This window comes from Pistacia vera, unplaced genomic scaffold (assembly GCF_008641045.1).
Source record: "Pistacia vera cultivar Batoury unplaced genomic scaffold, PisVer_v2 Contig78, whole genome shotgun sequence".
Classification (NCBI taxonomy): domain Eukaryota; kingdom Viridiplantae; phylum Streptophyta; class Magnoliopsida; order Sapindales; family Anacardiaceae; genus Pistacia; species Pistacia vera.
Window position 1 is genome coordinate 15,936 of NW_022196645.1, and position 17,473 is coordinate 33,408.

At 32.8% G+C, this 17,473-nt stretch overlaps 2 protein-coding genes across 3 annotated transcripts; one reads left to right on the forward strand and one right to left on the reverse strand.

Annotated features, from left to right (window-relative positions):
- Positions 1 to 2,960: 2,960 nt before the first annotated feature.
- LOC116116561 (pentatricopeptide repeat-containing protein At1g12300, mitochondrial-like) lies at positions 2,961 to 4,741 on the forward strand. Of its 2 annotated transcripts, none has more exons than XM_031402624.1 (2): positions 2,961 to 3,533; positions 3,576 to 4,741. In XM_031402624.1, exons 1-2 carry the CDS (start codon positions 3,128 to 3,130, stop codon positions 3,848 to 3,850), a joined length of 681 nt encoding a protein of 226 aa, XP_031258484.1. In that variant the 5' UTR covers positions 2,961 to 3,127; the 3' UTR covers positions 3,851 to 4,741. The 2 variants fall into 2 exon arrangements, with proteins under 2 accessions (XP_031258484.1, XP_031258485.1); XM_031402625.1 differs by having other exon boundaries at positions 2,966 to 3,675; positions 3,781 to 4,741.
- A 259-nt stretch (positions 4,742 to 5,000) lies between these two features.
- On the reverse strand, positions 5,001 to 8,327 carry LOC116116560 (beta-glucosidase BoGH3B-like). The gene is made up of 9 exons (XM_031402623.1): positions 8,082 to 8,327; positions 7,771 to 7,975; positions 7,595 to 7,685; positions 7,360 to 7,505; positions 6,502 to 6,745; positions 6,306 to 6,410; positions 6,025 to 6,207; positions 5,733 to 5,937; positions 5,001 to 5,599 (listed from the first exon to the last, which is right to left on the reverse strand). Exons 1-9 carry the CDS (start codon positions 8,290 to 8,292, stop codon positions 5,112 to 5,114), a joined length of 1,878 nt encoding a protein of 625 aa, XP_031258483.1. The 5' UTR covers positions 8,293 to 8,327; the 3' UTR covers positions 5,001 to 5,111.
- Positions 8,328 to 17,473: the final 9,146 nt, after the last annotated feature.

The following is a 17,473-nucleotide window of genomic DNA, read 5'->3' on the forward strand; positions in this document are numbered from 1 at the left end:
TTAGTTCACAACTGGTTTTATATGGGTCCTACGAATTAATTGTGAACTAATTAGTTGTAAATTGTCACGTCAGGATTGTAAAATAAAATTTATGAAAAAGTGTTGTTAGGATAATATTACTCATCTAATTAATTACAATTAACTATAAAAAGTTAATAAAAGCATTTAAAAATTGTTTTTAATAAAAAAAAATATATTAATTATAACTACTTGGTCTTCTTTCAAAGTTGGCACTGGATTTCGGTCAACAAATTCCTTAAAATCTAGTGGGAGATATCATTTTTTTTTTTTTTTTTTATTTATATCCTTTCAACACGGATCCATGTGATGGAGAAATTTTCAACAATTTATATAAGATCTGAGCCAAAAAATTAGAAAATATGGAACAGAACTTAATACTCCCCGTCTCCAAATAAATGACGCTTTAGCATTTGCACACTTTTTTATGCCTCAATTTTTTTTAATGTAACAAAAGAGGAGAGAAGGCTTGGGCATACAAAAAAGTGAAGAGAGAAGATTGAGGCGGACACGCAGAGCAGAGAAAGAGAGAGAGAAGAGATGTGGGCCATTGCAAAAATGGGAGAATAGAGATATCAGACAACTGAGACAAGATAAGCGACACTTATTTAGAAAAAAAATTATACCCTCAAAATGACACTTAAAAGAAAACGGAGGGAGTAATTAATAAGCTCACACTAGCCAATGGATTCTTTGGTAGTGTTGAAGGCAACTTGGAGACAAGACCTAATATATAGTTAACTCAAAGTGGTTAAAGGGTTTCACATTCGGTTATAAAATAATCTGATTTATTTTGTATCTAATTTAAAAACAAAACTTGAAGGTTTTTAGCTGGAACACTTACTCCTCCACTCACCTGGTTCCCTGCCAAAAGTTATATACGTCTAGTTTTGGGTCTTTATATTTCATATATTCTGCTTCAGCTAAGCAACTGATCAGAAGCAGAAGCCCCATCAAGAAGATACAAATTCTACCCTTTTTTTTTTTTCCAAATACCTGAATTTCCAATAAACAACAAAAAAAGGATCAATTAAACACCATTTGAATAGAAATCCTAATACTACTAAAACATAAATAAAGATTGAAGAAGTGTTTTCTTTCATTCTTTGAAGTTTCAAGCTCTAATTATTCCTCCCTTTGCCACTTTTTCTCAGGAAACAAACAGAAATGGAATGAAAGTTGGAGTGCATGCTTACAGCAAAGACATATAAGAAAGTAAAGAGAGCTTAGAACTTACAGTAAGAATTCAAAGAGAGAAACACTGACAGAACAGAATTCTGCTCCGAAGGACACTGCAGGACGGAGGTGGTATTTATACAAACTTTTCTTTTTTATTTTAGAAAATTTTTGTTTTTCCTTTTTATCTTTTAATTTTTTTTTATATTTGATGTAACGTTACACTTAACCATGATATTATTTACGACTTTATTACTGTGTCTAAAAATAATAGTGAAGATGAAAAGACATTTATCTAAATTCTTGAATTATCATCTTTATGGTTGTTTCACATATAACTAATGATTGTTTTAATTAAAACTAATTGGTTTTAACAAGTTTTGATAACAATAAATTGTTCAATTGTTTATTTATTTTTTATTTTTTATTACCGGGGGTATCAAAGCCAGTTAACACGCACCTCAATTAATCCTCCAGACCCTAAAACTATTGGTTGGGTAAGAGCTATAGTGGCTATCCTATTAGCCATTAATGAATAACTCAAACTTAGGACCTCTTGAATAATACACCAAAAGTAAAGACTAAAACTTAAGATCTCTTGATACTTTTAATTAAAAGTGTAGACCTTTAATTAGAACCAATGAGAGATTCAAACCTATAACCTCTTAGAATTTGTTCAATTTTAATTGGTTATACTAATTTTGTCAATTAAAAATACATCTATACAAAATATTAAATAAATATATTCAATTCTATTCAATTGGATTCCATTGTCTGAAATGGAAGAGTTAAATATATTTTCGATATAATTATAAGGTCCAAATTAGACCATTTAGGTTCTTATAAATTAGTAATACAGTAACTAATCTGTTAATTTTATTTTATTTTATTTTTTATAGTTAAGAAAATGTTGACACTCGATTTTGACATTAACGATTCGCACGTGTAAAGTGTTAAGCTGACTTAGAAATTACACGTGAATAAAAAATACAATGAAGTAAATGGAAGATGATTTTTAAAGTGGTTCGGATGCTTAAAGCAAATCTTACGTCCACTGTTCTTTTATATATATGAGGTTACAAAAGATCGCATCTAGCGAATAGTGAGCAAGAGTACAAGTGAGTGATTATTCAGAGAGAATATCAAGTCAGTCTCTTTCTCGCAGGTTATCTGTATTCTAAGAATAAAATGTTACAATCAGAATATAAGTTTCTTATCAGAATCCCAAAATTGAGAGGGGAATTCTTATCAGAATCCCGAAATTGAGAGGGGAAGCCCTTTATTTATAGTAGACGGTTTCAAAGTAATGATTACAAGTATGCAAGTAGATAGGTGTAGTACAATTCCTACAATGCTTCTCATTGGTTGACTACATAGGAGATATCCTCAAATCGCGCAAGGCTCAGATAAGTGGGCGACTCACATCTACTCGTAGATAAAGCCTAAGTATGTCAAGTTGATGCTAACTATACTCTTTCTTTTTTTTGACGACGTGGCAGCTCATGGACGGCACAAAGCATTTATGAACTTTGATTGGTGCTAGCAGATATAAGTTCACGTCAGCCTCGATTTTTTAGGCATAACAGAAAATATTCCTGAATTTTTGATAAAAAAATTATTTCTTTTAATTTTATTAAATTTTACTGCCATTTACACAAGATGATACGTAGCTGACAGTACCTTTAAATTTAGTTATGGGTTGTATATATGAGTGCGTAAAGTTGGTGGCTCAAGTCTAAATTTCACTTCCACTATGGGCCATCAAGTGATAGCCCAAATACTCCTCCCCACCACTAAATAAAATCCCTAATTCCCTTTATATTCATTCAAACCCTAGCCTCCTCCGCCACCACCAAATACTAATCTCAACGCGCTACTCCAAACGGCGTCCAAAACCTTTCTTCGTCGTTGTTCTTCTTCTTATGAATCGGTTATGAATACCAAAATCTCATCTTTGTTCACAAATTCATGTGAAGTGACTACGACTAAACCACAAGATTCAGTACATAGCGTCGAAGAGGTAGGGAGGCTTGACAAATTCCTTCAAAAAGATTGTAAACCAGGTAATATCACTCTTGATGAAGCACGCTATTTCTTTTGTTTAATGATTCCTGTGCAACCCAAACCACCAGTTTCATCATTTAACTGGTTGTTTGGAGCTCTTGCTAAGAAGAAGTTTTATGAAGACGTTATTTTGTTTTACAAGCAAGTGGGTTCAATGGGATTGTTGACAGATTTAATTACTTTGAATATTTTGATTAATTGTTTGTGTAATGTGGGTCGAGCTTGTGATGGTTTTGTTGTTTTTGGGAGGATTTTGAGGTGGACTTTTGACCCAAATGCGGTGACTTTTAATGCTTTGATTAAAGGTTTTGACACAAATGCGGTGACTTTTAATGTTTTTATTAAAAGTTTGTGTTTAGAGAATAGTGTTACGGAGGCTATTCAGAAACTGAAGAAAATGGTTGTATTTGCGGTTAGGCCATACGTGATTACTTTTAATGTTTTGATTAAAAGTTTGTGTTTAGAGAATAGTGTTACGGAGGCTATTCACAAACTGAAGAAAATGGTTGTATTTGCGGTTAGGCCATACGTGATTAAGTATGGGACTTTGATTAATGGGTTGTGCCGCACAGGGAACTGGAGTGTTCGTTAAGATTGCATGAAGAAATTGTTGCTGCTAATGGTGAAGGAGCTGTTATTTGTAAGCTTAGTATTAGTTGTATTATCGATGTTCTTAATAGGGAGAGATTAGTAGATAACTAGGTACAAATAACCTTTCTTTTCCATATGTAATAACAAATCATATGCCTTTTGTAGTTTCCCTTCTTTACAAAACCCATGGATTAAGATGTTATATATCACAACGTAGGCCTTTTTGCTTGGGAGATATTCCACAAGTTTCCTCAAAATGGCCTAATGTTAGACGTTAGTAATATATAACATCTTAATCCATGGGTGCGTTTTGTAAGGAAGGGAAACTACAAAAGGCATATGATTTGTTATCAGATATAGAAAAGAATGGTTGTGCTCCAAATGTTGTTACATTCAATACTCTTATGCGAGGTTTCTTACAAAATAATGAAGCAGCTACAGTGGTTGGACTTCTTCGCAAGGATAGAAATGTGATGCCAAATGTAACCACATTTTCCATAGTTGTAGATCTACTTGCAAAGGATGAAAAATATCCTGAATGTTTGAAGTTGCTTCCTTCATTTCTTGTCCAGATGTCAACAAGACTATAAAAACCTATCTTCCATGTTGTGTATGTCTGCAACTTTATGCTACAAGTGATAGTATTTTCTCTTTTTAATCTTTTATATTATTTTTTAGTCTATTTTTGCTTATTTCAATTTGTTGTTGTTCACCTGAATTCCGATTCCTCTAATTATTTTAAACTCTTTGCAACGAGATCTGGATATTCTGAGAGTATATTGCTGCGAGGCAAAGATGCACTTGATAGTTTAGGAATTGTATGTAGAAGTTGTTTTGAATTCATTTTTACCAAACTTAAAAGATAATAATAAAAATTGGTCTCTTATTATCATAAACAAAAAAATTTATCCAAAATTTTAACCAAAAGTTCTGTTAAACCTTCAGTTTCCATTATTTATGATTATCATGGTGAACTTTTTATAGTTTTGTATCCCAATTTTGTACTGGCACTTAATAAGTGTATCGAAACTAATTATAGTTGAATTAGGTAGATAATAGATATGAGTTCAATATTGATTTTGATCTAATCCATAATTAGTTTGGATTGTATTTAATACGATTTGGCGATTGTGAGGTGTGGCGGCGTGGTGTGTAACAACAGTGTCACATTTCTTTTGTTCTATTGATTTATTGTTAAAAATTACAAATACTAGTTACACAATATGAAAATCTTTAAAATGGTTTCAAAATAGATAAATAGCTTAGTTAGCCATCGTCGGTTTGGTAGTGAGGCCGAACCCAAATGGGAAGAGGGGGTCATAATGTGAATCACCAACATTCATAGGCAGCTGATCAACAGTCTTGAACCATGTATGGGGAAGCTTCCCATTGAAACCATAGTCACCAAATAGAGCATCAGTAACTCCTAGACCCTCGGATCCCGGCAGCCAGGCGGCAACAAGAGCATCCATTGAAGAAACATATGGTTCTAGCACGACTGGACGGCCGGAGATTACGACAACAACACATTTTACAGCTCCACAAACATTTGTGATGGTGCTTGGACCAGGATCAGGGATTGTCAAGTTCAAGCTGTCACCCTTTGTCTCTGCGTAGGGATGTTCACCAACTACAACTATTGCATAAGAGAAATTGTTGGACTTGACGAAGTTGGCATCTGGGTTCTCCTCAAAGACGACTTCAGTTTGTTGATCAATTGTATTCTTTATGGCAGTGAGGATAGTAGTACCTGCTCATTATATAGGTCATATCATGTTAGTTAGTATCATATAGTTGGAGATGCCCATGATCTTATATAGTCTGGTTTCTGTTCTGTGTTTCTTTATCAAAAGCTGTTTTTACTGGTCAGGAAGAATTCTTACCACTTGTCATGTTGTTGCCGCTAAGTCCTTGCCACTCAATTGTCCACCCACCACATTGATAACCAAGATTGTCAGCATGGGTGCCAGCAACTAGTATTTTTGATGCCTTTTTAGGAAGAGGTAGCAATGGCTGATCAGCTGATTCACCGTTCTTCAGCAGCACAAGAGATTTCCTTACAGCTTCGCGAGCCAATTCTCTGTGCTCCTGTTTAAATAACAAGGACCAAATTAAGAATTTTTCAATGCTAGGTCTTGTACATTTAAATTAGATGTCAAAGAACCACTGACTGACCTGACTTCCAAGCTGGTCGACAAAGCTCTCATCAGCTAGTGGATTCTCAAAAAGACCCATCACAAACTTAACTCTTAGAATTCTCTTCACTGCATCATCAATGCGGGTCATGGGGATGACATTTTTCTTTACGAGGGATGTTAGACCATCAATGAATTCTGTATAGTTTTCTGGAACCATGATCTGGCACAAAAACATTTTCAGAATTGGAAAATGAAACTTTTCCAAAATTTGATGGGAATCTGATAAAGTAAATATACTCTTGCGACAAACAATCTCACCATATCAATGCCAGCATTGATGGCCATTTCAATGGAATATGTGTAGTTAGCATGTGGAGGACTTGTGATCCTGTCAATACCCTCCCAGTCTGAGATGACAAAACCCTGAAGCAATCCAAAAGATTCATTCTCATTTCTCAGTTACTTCGCATAGATGTGAAAAACCTCAATTACACATCAAAATAATCGATTTTACCCTGAATCGAAGAGTTTTCTTCAAGAATCCAGTTACAAGATCGCGGTTAGCATGCATCTTAACTCCGTTCCAGCTAGAGTATGAGACCATGACAGTTGACACACCCTTAATAATGGAGTCATAGTAGGCTGGCATGTGTATGCTGAGCAAACCATGTCTGTCTATCACATTGTTGTTTTCATTTATGCCATTGGTTGTCCCACCATCACCCACAAAATGCTTAGCACAAGCTGCAACCTTTGTTCTGTATAAAAAGTACGAAATTAGAATTCAAATTTAGAGGCCATTAATTATCTTATTTTCATCAGTTCATATAACTGGTGGAACAGTGGTCCAAAGCACAAAGTTCGCAATACAAGTCTAAACAAACAAAAGTCCAATACCATAGCCTTCTTTGACCATGACAGCAGACAAGTCAAAACAAAATTTGTGCTGAAATATCTATCCACTTCCGGATAAAACAGAGAATTAGATTGCCAGAAACTCGTCTCCTAGCAGAAGTTGCAAAATTTGACGTTTACAGCCATTGATTACAATAAATGGACAAGCACTTGAAGGAATAAAGGCAGATGCATTTGACTGATAATTAAAGGTAAATCCACAGTTTTATATATAAACAAATATATACTTATGTTGACTTTGAACGTTTAAAAAGTTTCCTTAAAAATGCCCACAGTTTCGCAAAGTGTATACGGATGGTTTTCCTCGTAGAGGAAATATACAACTGTAATTTTAATCTTACAATGATACAGCACAATGTTTCAATATGTTAACAATCTTCTAAGAAAGGAAGAAGATAAATGAGCAAAAGCTTGTGCAACATTCATCTTAAACTATATTGCAAAAAAAATTACTTACTTTCCTGAGACATACGGGACACCCTTTTGAGAGCCAGCAGGAACATCTCCTTGTAGTCCTGGTATAATCTCAGTCATTGCTCGAACAATCTTAGGATCTTCACTGTAGCTTTCAAAGCATCGACCCCATCTCGGATCCCTGCAAACCTGTATTTACGGAAGATTTATGAGGATTCCATAATTAATCTGAAGAATGCAACCCTGAAATCCATCAGCTGTTGAATTTGATAATCTACCGCGATACAAGGTGCAAAAGTATATGGAATTCCTGTAGCTCTTACTTCAAGTGCCGTTGCAGCTCCAATCCTTTTAATAAGTTCAGGGTCCCTGATTGATAAGAAAGAAAATCTCATCACCACTGACAGATATTTTAGCATAATGTTAAATCTTAGGATTCATTAAATTAACTTGCCTTGTAGCTCCAAGGCCAACATTATGAGGAAAGAGAGTTGCATTGTAAACGTTGTTGTGGCCATGAACAGCATCAATACCATAAATCATCGGAATTCCAAGTCTGGTAGATAAAGCACCTTTTTGAAAACCGTTCACCATCTCAATCCAATCCTTTGCTGAAGCTTTTTTAGCTGGAACACTCCCTCCTCCACTCAAGACACTCCCTGTAAAAAATGAAGTTTAGCTTAAGCAGATGCCTCGATCTTTTTTCGGATTATCTCTTAACCGGGAAAACTCCATTTTATGGACAAAAGTAAGGAGAGGATTTACCTATGAAGTAATTCTTGATCACATCAGCTGATGAAACATCGCGTTCAATCTGTGTCATTTGGCCTATTTTTTCCTCCAAAGTCATTCTTTTCATTAAGTCTTTGATTCGAACACTTATCGGTTGTTTGGGGTCTTTATATTTCATATATTCTGCTTCTGCTAAGCAACACAGAAGCATAAGCCCCATCAAGAAGACCCAATTTCTGCCCATTTTTTCAAAACACCTGAATTTCCAAGAAACATCAAAAGATAATCAATTAAAACACCATTTGAATAATTGTAAAGTTATTGGTGAGCAGTGAATGCCGGTATAAGAGCTGAACCTCGGAAACAGATAGCTTAACGAACTCATATAAAGGAACAATTATGGAATATAAAAACAACAATAGATTGAAATCAAATTTAAGAATCTCATCAAGAAAGAACTGAATATAGCAAATCCACAAGTAAAGCTACCACAAAATTCTGAAGTAACCAAAGAAATAGTGAAAAGCTAGAAAAAAGATGCTGATTCTCAAGAATTCTAGTATTCATACTCCACATAACAGTGTAGACTTGCATTACAGGAAAATAAAACATAACAAAGTAAAATACTCCGCTACACTTTCCTCAATGCATAAAATCAAATCCCTCTTCATGAAAAAGATAATTTCAGCGAAAACTAAATTATCGAAAAACCAAAACTTGATAAAAGACTGTTGTTAATTTGTTATTAATGCACGTCATCATTGTGGCTCTAATGTTATTTTTTCCTTTTCCTACACTTTCTCAGGAAACAAACAGAAGATGAATGAAAGTAGCAGTGCATGCATACACCAAAACATATAAGAAAATAGAGAGAGCTTAGAACTTACAATAAGAAATCAGAAACAGAAATACAGAGAAACAGAGTTCTCCTTTGAAAGACAATGCAGGATGGAGGTGGTATTTATAGAAAGTTCTGTTTTTTATTTTTAGAAATTTTCTTTTTCCTTTTTCCTTTTTATTTTTAATTATTATTATTATTGGTGTAACGTTTCAGTTAACGATTTTGGATAAGAAATACAAAACACTAATTTTATTTTTATTCATTTATGACTTATTATAGCGTGTATAAACAATAATAAAAAATAAACATTAAATTTAATTAAAACAAATTAGTTTGAACAAGTTTTAATTTTTGATAAAATCAACTCAATTGGATTTTAATTTACTTAAAATTAAATTAGATATTTTTTTTTCTGGATTTTGTGTCGTTTCTATATATGGAAATTAGGTTTGACAAAATGGCGTGGCTTCAACCGTATACACAACTTGCTTTAATTCACCAATTTTCTTTTTTCTCAATAATAATAATAATAATTGTGGACAGAGACAAAAATTAATGCAGGTTGCACGTGGGCTACTAAATTATATTAATTTATTTTAAGAAAAACAAAATTTTAGTCGAATACTTTTTTGGACCTTTTGGTCCATCTACCTAAGCATATATATTTACTATATTTTAATCAAAAATATTTAGTTAAGATTTAATGAAAGGAAAAGTCATTGATTAAAGTGATCACGCAATTCAAAAGTCTATTCAAACTTCCGTACTGTTATAATTATCGAAAGACGTATATTAAATTTATTTATGATATAACCTTAATCGTCGATTAATATTAATTTATAATTAATCAATAATTAAGATTATACTAAGTTATTCAGTGTACGAATTCGATGTGTATCCTTCGATACTAAATTATTTTTCTTAAAATTTTTACTCATTCGATAGTTCCAGAATCTTAGGAAATTATTTGAGGTTGTTAATAAGGTCATTATAACTCTTATCCAACAGATAGTTTTAAGGTTTCAAGGACTGATAATTTCAGAGTCCTGAGATATTAGATAAGATTACTAATAAAAATAATCACTAAAACTTTTACCTGATCGATAGTTCTAAAGTCTTGAAGGATTAGTTGAGTAGTTCTAAGGTTATGAAGGTTGATAGTTCTAGAGTTCTAAGAGATTAATTAAAGTTACTAATAAGGATGACTATTGAAACTCTTATTCGATTGATAGTTTTTAAATTTTAAGGGATTAATTAAGGTATACATAAACTAATAATAATACCTTAGTCATAAGACTCTAACCTTCTAAAAAAAAAAAAATTATTGATTTAGATAAAGATAAGACGATAAACCAGCGTGGCCTAAAAGTTGTGCAAACTTATGGTCAAAAAGTTGTCAATTCTTCCAATCCAATCTGCCTAACTAATTCAACAAAACAATTTAATCTTTCTTTCTTTATGAACAAATAAATACGGAGAAATAAATTTCAATAAACCTATTAATAAAAAAAATATTTATTATATTTGCAAGGTCTTAGTTGTCTGCTATGCAGCCTATAAAATAAAGTCGAGAAAACTTTATTTAAAATCAAAAGTAATATTGAGTCATCATAAGACGTCCATTGCTTCAGTACAAAAATAATACTTTCCATATTCAGCTCCACTGACTATAAGACATTTTAACATTCATATCCATGTTAATCTTTAAATTTCTTAAAGCCTCCAATATATTAATTAATTATATTATATTATATTATTTTAAATTATTTCAATAATGTAGTGTTTGAAAAGTGATTTATCGTTTGAATTATTTGTACCAGACAAGTACTAGAGCCACCAACGACATTATTTTGATGAATGGGTTGAATATGATATTTTGCCATTTACTTATTGTCAACTATTATTACACTTACAATTTAATTTTATAAACTTTCTCTCAAAATCTCGATATTGCTGTTTGCAATTGATCAGTTCACAATAAGTTTATTTGTTTAATTGCGAGTTAATCACGTTAAAGTTGTAAGAGAAAATTTGTGAAATTATATATTATTTATTTAGATTGATCACAAAATTAAAGTTTTGTTTTTAATTTAGAGACAAAATAAATCGGATTATTTTATGACCGAAACCACTTTGAGTTAACTATATATTAGTTCTTGTCTTTAAGTTGCCTTCAACCCCAATGAAAAAATCGGTTGGCTAGTGTGAGCTTATTAATTATTAAGTTTTGTTTCATATTTTCTAATTTTGCGACTCAGATTCTTATATTAAATTGTTGAAAATATTCAATCCATCACATGGATGCGTGTTGAAAGGATAAATTTAAAAAAAAATAAAAAAAATTGACCGTAATCCATTGCAGACTTTGAAAGAAGAGCAATAAGTTATAATTAATATACTTTTTTATTAAAAATAATTTTTAAATGCTTTTATTAACTTTTTATAGTTACTTGTAATTAATTAGATGAGTAATACTATCATAATAATATTTTCTCACAAACTTTATCTCATAATTATGATGTGATAATTCGTAATGAGTTAGTACACAATTAATTAATAGGACCCATATATAATTAGTTGTGAACTAATCAATTATAAATTGTTACGTCAGAATTGTGAAAGAAGATTGTTAGTGTAATATTACTCTAATTAGATTTCTTCCCAAAATTAGAAAGGTATTATAGTAATGCTGTTGTAAAAGCCCTCTAGTGTTTGGGCTATTATAACGGCCCATAGTGGAAGTGAAGCTTTTACTTGGGCCACCAACTTTAAGAACTCACATATGCAACTCATAACTAAATTTAAAGTTTTTGTAAGCTACTTATTATCCTGTTTAAATGGCAGTAAAGCTTAAATAGAATTATAAAAAAATATTTTTATTAAAAGTTCAGGACTATTTTCTTTATTATTAAAAAAAAAAAAAAAANAAATAATACTTTCCATATTCAGCTCCACTGACCATAAGACATTTTAACATTCATATCCATGTTAATCTTTAAATTTCTTAAAGCCTCCAATATATTAATTAATTATATTATATTATATTATTTTAAATTATTTCAATAATGTAGTGTTTGAAAAGTGATTTATCGTTTGAATTATTTGTACCAGACAACTACAAGAGCCACCAACGACATTATTTCGATGAATGGGTTGAATATGATATTTTGCCATTTACTTATTGTCAACTATTATCATACTTACAATTTAATTTTATAAACTCTCTCTAAAAATCTCGATATTACTGCTTGCAATTGATCAGTTCACAATAAGTTTATTTGTTCAATTGCGAGTTAATCACATTAAAGTTGTTAAAAAAAATTTGTGAAATTATATATTACTTATCTAGATTGATCACAAAATTAGAGTTTTGTTTTTAATTTAGAGACAAAATAAATCAGATTATTTTATGACAGACAAAATAAATCAGATTATTTTATGACCGAAACACTTTGAGTTAACTATATATTAGGTCTTGTCTTTAAGTTGCCTTCAACCCCAATGAAAAAAATCGATTGGCTAGTGTGAACTTATTAATTATTAAGTTTTGTTCCATATTTTCTAATTTTGGGACTCAGATTCTTATATTAAATTGTTGAAAATATTCAATCCATCACATGGATCCGTGTTGAAAGGATAAATTTAAAAAAAAAAAAAAAATTGATATCTCCCACTAGATTTTGGCTAGTGTGAGCTTATTAATTATTAAGTTTTGTTACATATTTCTACTTTTGGGACTCAGATTCTTATATTAAATTGTTGAAAATATTCAATCCATCACATGGATGCGTGTTGAAAGGATAAATTTAAAAAAAAATAAAAAAAATTGACCGTAATCCATTGCGGACTTTGAAAGAAGAGCAATAAGTTATAATTAATATACTTTTTTATTAAAAATAATTTTTAAATGCTTTTATTAACTTTTTATAGGTACTATCCTAATAATATTTTCTCACAAACTTTCTCTCATAATTATGATGTGATAATTCGCAATGAGTTAGTACACAATTAATTAATAGGATCCATATATAACTAGTTGTGAACTAATCAGTTATAAATTGTTACGTCAGGATTGTGAAAGAAGATTGTTGGTGTAATATTACTCTAATTAGGTTTCTTCCCAAAATTAGAAAGGTATTATAGTAATGCTGTTGTAAAAGCCCTCTAGTGTTTGGGCTACTATAACGGCCCATAGTGGAAGTGAAGCTTTTACTTGGGCCACCAACTTTAAGAACTCACATATGCAACTCATAACTAAATTTAAAGTTTTTGTAAGCTACTTATTATCCTGTTTAAATGGCAGTAAAGCTTAAATAGAATTATAAAAAAAATATGTTTATTAAAAGTTCAGGACTATTTTCTTTATTATTAAAAAAAAAAAAAAAATTAAGTACTTAATGTTCTACTTTTTTTTTTTTTTCTTTAATGATCAAAGGTGTTTGGACCAACTTGCACACACCTCAATTAATCCCTCTAGACTTTGAAGTTATCGACTGAGTAAGAATGCCAATGACCACCCCTATTAGGGGTGATGGGGACTTGAACTCGAGAGACCATATTAGCCACTGAAACTTCTACCCTATCGATAGTTTCAAAATCTCTAGAGATTAGTTAAAGTACGTGCATACTAACCCGAACACCTCCATTAAAGGTCATGAGAACTCAAACTTGGAAAAACATATTAGATCATTCTCTTGCCTTTCACCAATAAGGGTAGGGGTGTTCCAAACCAGTTAATCGATCCGAAACGATTTTTATTTTTTTTTAACCAAACTAGATTTCCAGTTCTAGTGCATTATCAGTGCTATATTCTTAACAGTCAACTGTATGAATGTTCACGAGTATGATTTAAAATAATTCTTCATCTAATCTAGACAGTTTCAAATGATGCAATATCACACCGCAAAAATTGACATGGAAAATTAAATAAGCCAACCCAAGCTTCATTCATAGCCACAAAAACTAAACAAAACTCAAAATAGAGAATACAATAGCACAGATTAAAAAAAGACACAACAAAAACGTTATGCACGTAGAAGCATGGGACACTGTAGTGATGCGGACCAAATGATGAAGTAGTAGGCAGTGGCGGAGCCAGGATTTTTGCCCAGGGGAGGCCTCCACGGCTCCGCCATTGTTTGCCAAATAACTAGTAAAAACTTTTAAAAAATCACCAAACCTTAAGCAAAAGAGTTTACAACAACCACAATCCAACAAAAATATTCCACACAAATTTAGAGGTCAATCACAACTCTAACACAAGTAAAATACATAAAAGTTTACAAAGAGATAGATTAAAATCACCAGAAAAGCAGTCAAACTTCATGCTGTATAACTCCAAATCCAAACGTTAATATCAAAACTCTACCGTCTAGATTAAAGATCCACACATACTCTGTGTATTGACCAAAAAATCAAGTTAGAATGGTATACATGAAGATTTGAATATATAAATATTGATTGTTTAAATATGAAAGCAAGTTAGAATGGTATACTTGAAGATTTGGAGGCATTACCTTTATGGTGCCAAGAGTAATATCTGCATATACAAACTTTACTTTAATTATAATTCTCTTTGTTTCTTTAACCATCCAAAATGAGAGCCAACCTCCTATGTATCCTCATAATCCCTACAGGGCAAAACACTCCCAAAATTCTTCCAATTCCAAACGAATTTCAACCCATCATCATACAATCAAAAACACTTCTCATACTCAAATATATCCAACAACAAGCATAAGTAATCAACAATCTCATCTCAATTTCTCAATAATCATAACATAAACATGCTTAAAGAAATCTCTACTCAATTGATTTCTTAAACCTTAACTTGAGTTGGAGTTTGAGTGGAATTTACTTAGTAGTCTCCACTAAAGCTCTCTACTCTTGTTGAATCAAACCTTCTCTTAACCCTAAGCATAAACTTAATAAGAATTCAACTTCTACACAAATAAATCATATATATAGAGCAAGAATTCTTACCTCTTGTTGCCTAGGATCAAAACCTTATTAAAATCCACTCAAAAGCCCTCAAAATCCTTGGAAAAATGAGTGAAAATTTGAGAGAAAATGGAGAAGGAAAGTGGCGGTGGAAGAAGAGAAATAAGGGTTACAAACCCTTAATATCTTATTTTATAAACACACTTTCCCATTTTGCCCTTACACTTTCTTAGAAATTCCATCTATGTCCCTTAGTCAATTACCATAATGCCCTCATTTTTATTGCATTTTACATAAAATTCTCTCTCTTTTCACTCTCCACTTTTTCAACTAATTTTGAGTGAAAAGACCATTTTACCCTTAATGCAAGTTTTAAGGCATTTTCTTCATATTCTCTTAAAATAACTTTAATAAAAATCAACTAAGGGCTATAAAAACATAAATTCAATTATATTACATACCTCCGTGTGGGCGTTACAATTCTCCCCCCTTAAAAGAATTTCGTCCCCGAAATTCAAACAAACAACTCCGGGTAACGATTCTGCATGTCTTGCTCTGTCTCCCATGTAGCTTCTTCAACTTTATGATTTCTCCAGAGGACTTTCACTAAAGGGATACTCTTGTGCCAAAGCTCTTTAATTTTTCTGTCCAAAATCTGCATTGGATGCTCCTCATACACAAGATTCTCTTCCAAGTCTACATCTTCTATGCTCAGAATATGGGAAGGATCACTTATATACCTTCAAAGCATCGAGACATGAAATACATTGTGAACTTTGTCCATACTGGGTGGTAGTGCTAATCTGTAGGCCACTTCTCCTACTCGTTGTAACACCTCAAATGGACCAATGAATCTCGGTGCTAACTTTCTTTTATTACCGAAACGCATCACCCGTTTGTAGGGAAAAACTTTCAGGAAAACTTTGTCACCCACTTCAAACTCAACTTCTTTTCTTTTTAGACCAGCATAACTTTTCTGCCTATCTTGGGCTTGCTTCATTCTGCTTCTGATCAGCTTTACATCTTCTATCATCTTCTCAGTCATTTCTGGCCCAAGAGCTATATTCAACTCATCTCTCTCGTCCATCTCATCCCAATGCAATGGAGATTTACATCGTCTACAATACAAAGCCTTGTAAGGAGCTATCTTAACTATAGACTGGTAGCTATTATTATAACCAAACTCCACCAAAGGTAACATCTCATGCCATGATACTTTATAATCCATACAGCATACTCTCAACATGTCCTCAAGCACTTGATTTGTTCTCTCTGTCTGGCCATCTGTCTCAGGTATGAAGAAAGATATTGTAGACTTTGTAGCTAAATGCCTGGTTTGTTAACAGGTGAAAGCAGAACACCAAAGGCCATTAGGGTTGCTTCAGCCATTTAGTATTCTTGAATGGAAATGGGAGAGTATCTCGATGGATTTTATTACAGGTCTCCCTTGAGTGCAGAAAGGATATAATGTTATATGGGTGATTGTAGACAAATTGACAAAATCAGCCCATTTTCTTCCGGTAAAGGAGAGTACCATTTCGGATCAATTGGCCCAGATGTATATTAAAAAGATAGCGAGACTTCATGGTATACCCAAGACAATAGTATCAGACAGAGATTCCTGATTTTTTCAAACCTAATATTTCTATCATCCCATAAGATATAAATGAATGAGTGGCTCCAGAATCAATTAAAGCATAAAGAGGAACTGCATGAAATAATAACTTACCAGTAATAGCTGATGGACTGGCCTCTGCTTCACCTTGTGTTATGGTAAACACCCTGGCATTAGTGCCTCTGGAATTCTGTGTTGCAGATGGAAGATAAGCTTTACAATCTTTCATCAGATGCCCTGGCTGCCGGCATCGATAACAAACATTATGGCCCAACTCTCTCAGACACTCTCCTAGATGAGTCTTCCCACATTTAGGACATGGGGGAAACTCCACTGTTCTCGACCGTTTATTCTGCCAATCTTTTCTTTTCTTCTTTGGCTAAAACTTCTTCTTATTCTTCACTTCTCTATTTCTTGCACTCTCAAATCTTTCTCTCTGTGGAGGGGGAGAGGGTTCACTTGGTCTCGTTGGGGTGAGCTTGTTTACAAAAATTTCTGCCCTTAAGGCTCTCTCTAAAGCTTCACTATAGGTTTGAGGGGACTCAGCTCCTATCATTACATCCTGAGCTATCTCTGGCTTCAACCAATGGACAAACTTATCTCTTTCCAATTCTGGGGTACTGACTATTCCGGGTGCAAACCTGGCAAGGGAATTAAACCTTATAGAATACTCTTTCACTGCACTCGACCCTTGCTTCAAATTAATAAACTCTTGTATCTTCTCATGTACCTGATCCATTGTTTTGTACTCGGCATCAAACAATAGTCTAAACTTGCCCCAGGTCATCACCGAAACATCATGAGTGTCTTCCATCAATTCCCACCAAATTCAGGCATCACCCCAAAATAAGAACTGGCATACTAGATCTTCTCCCTGTCCGTCATAGGAAACAGTGCTGTCGTACACTCAACGGACCTTAACCATTCTTCTGCCACTAAAAGGTCTGTTGTACCTTTAAATTCTGACGGCTGATGTTGACTTGGAAGCCCATAAATTGGTTCAATTTGATTCTGTACTGTCTGAGGTAT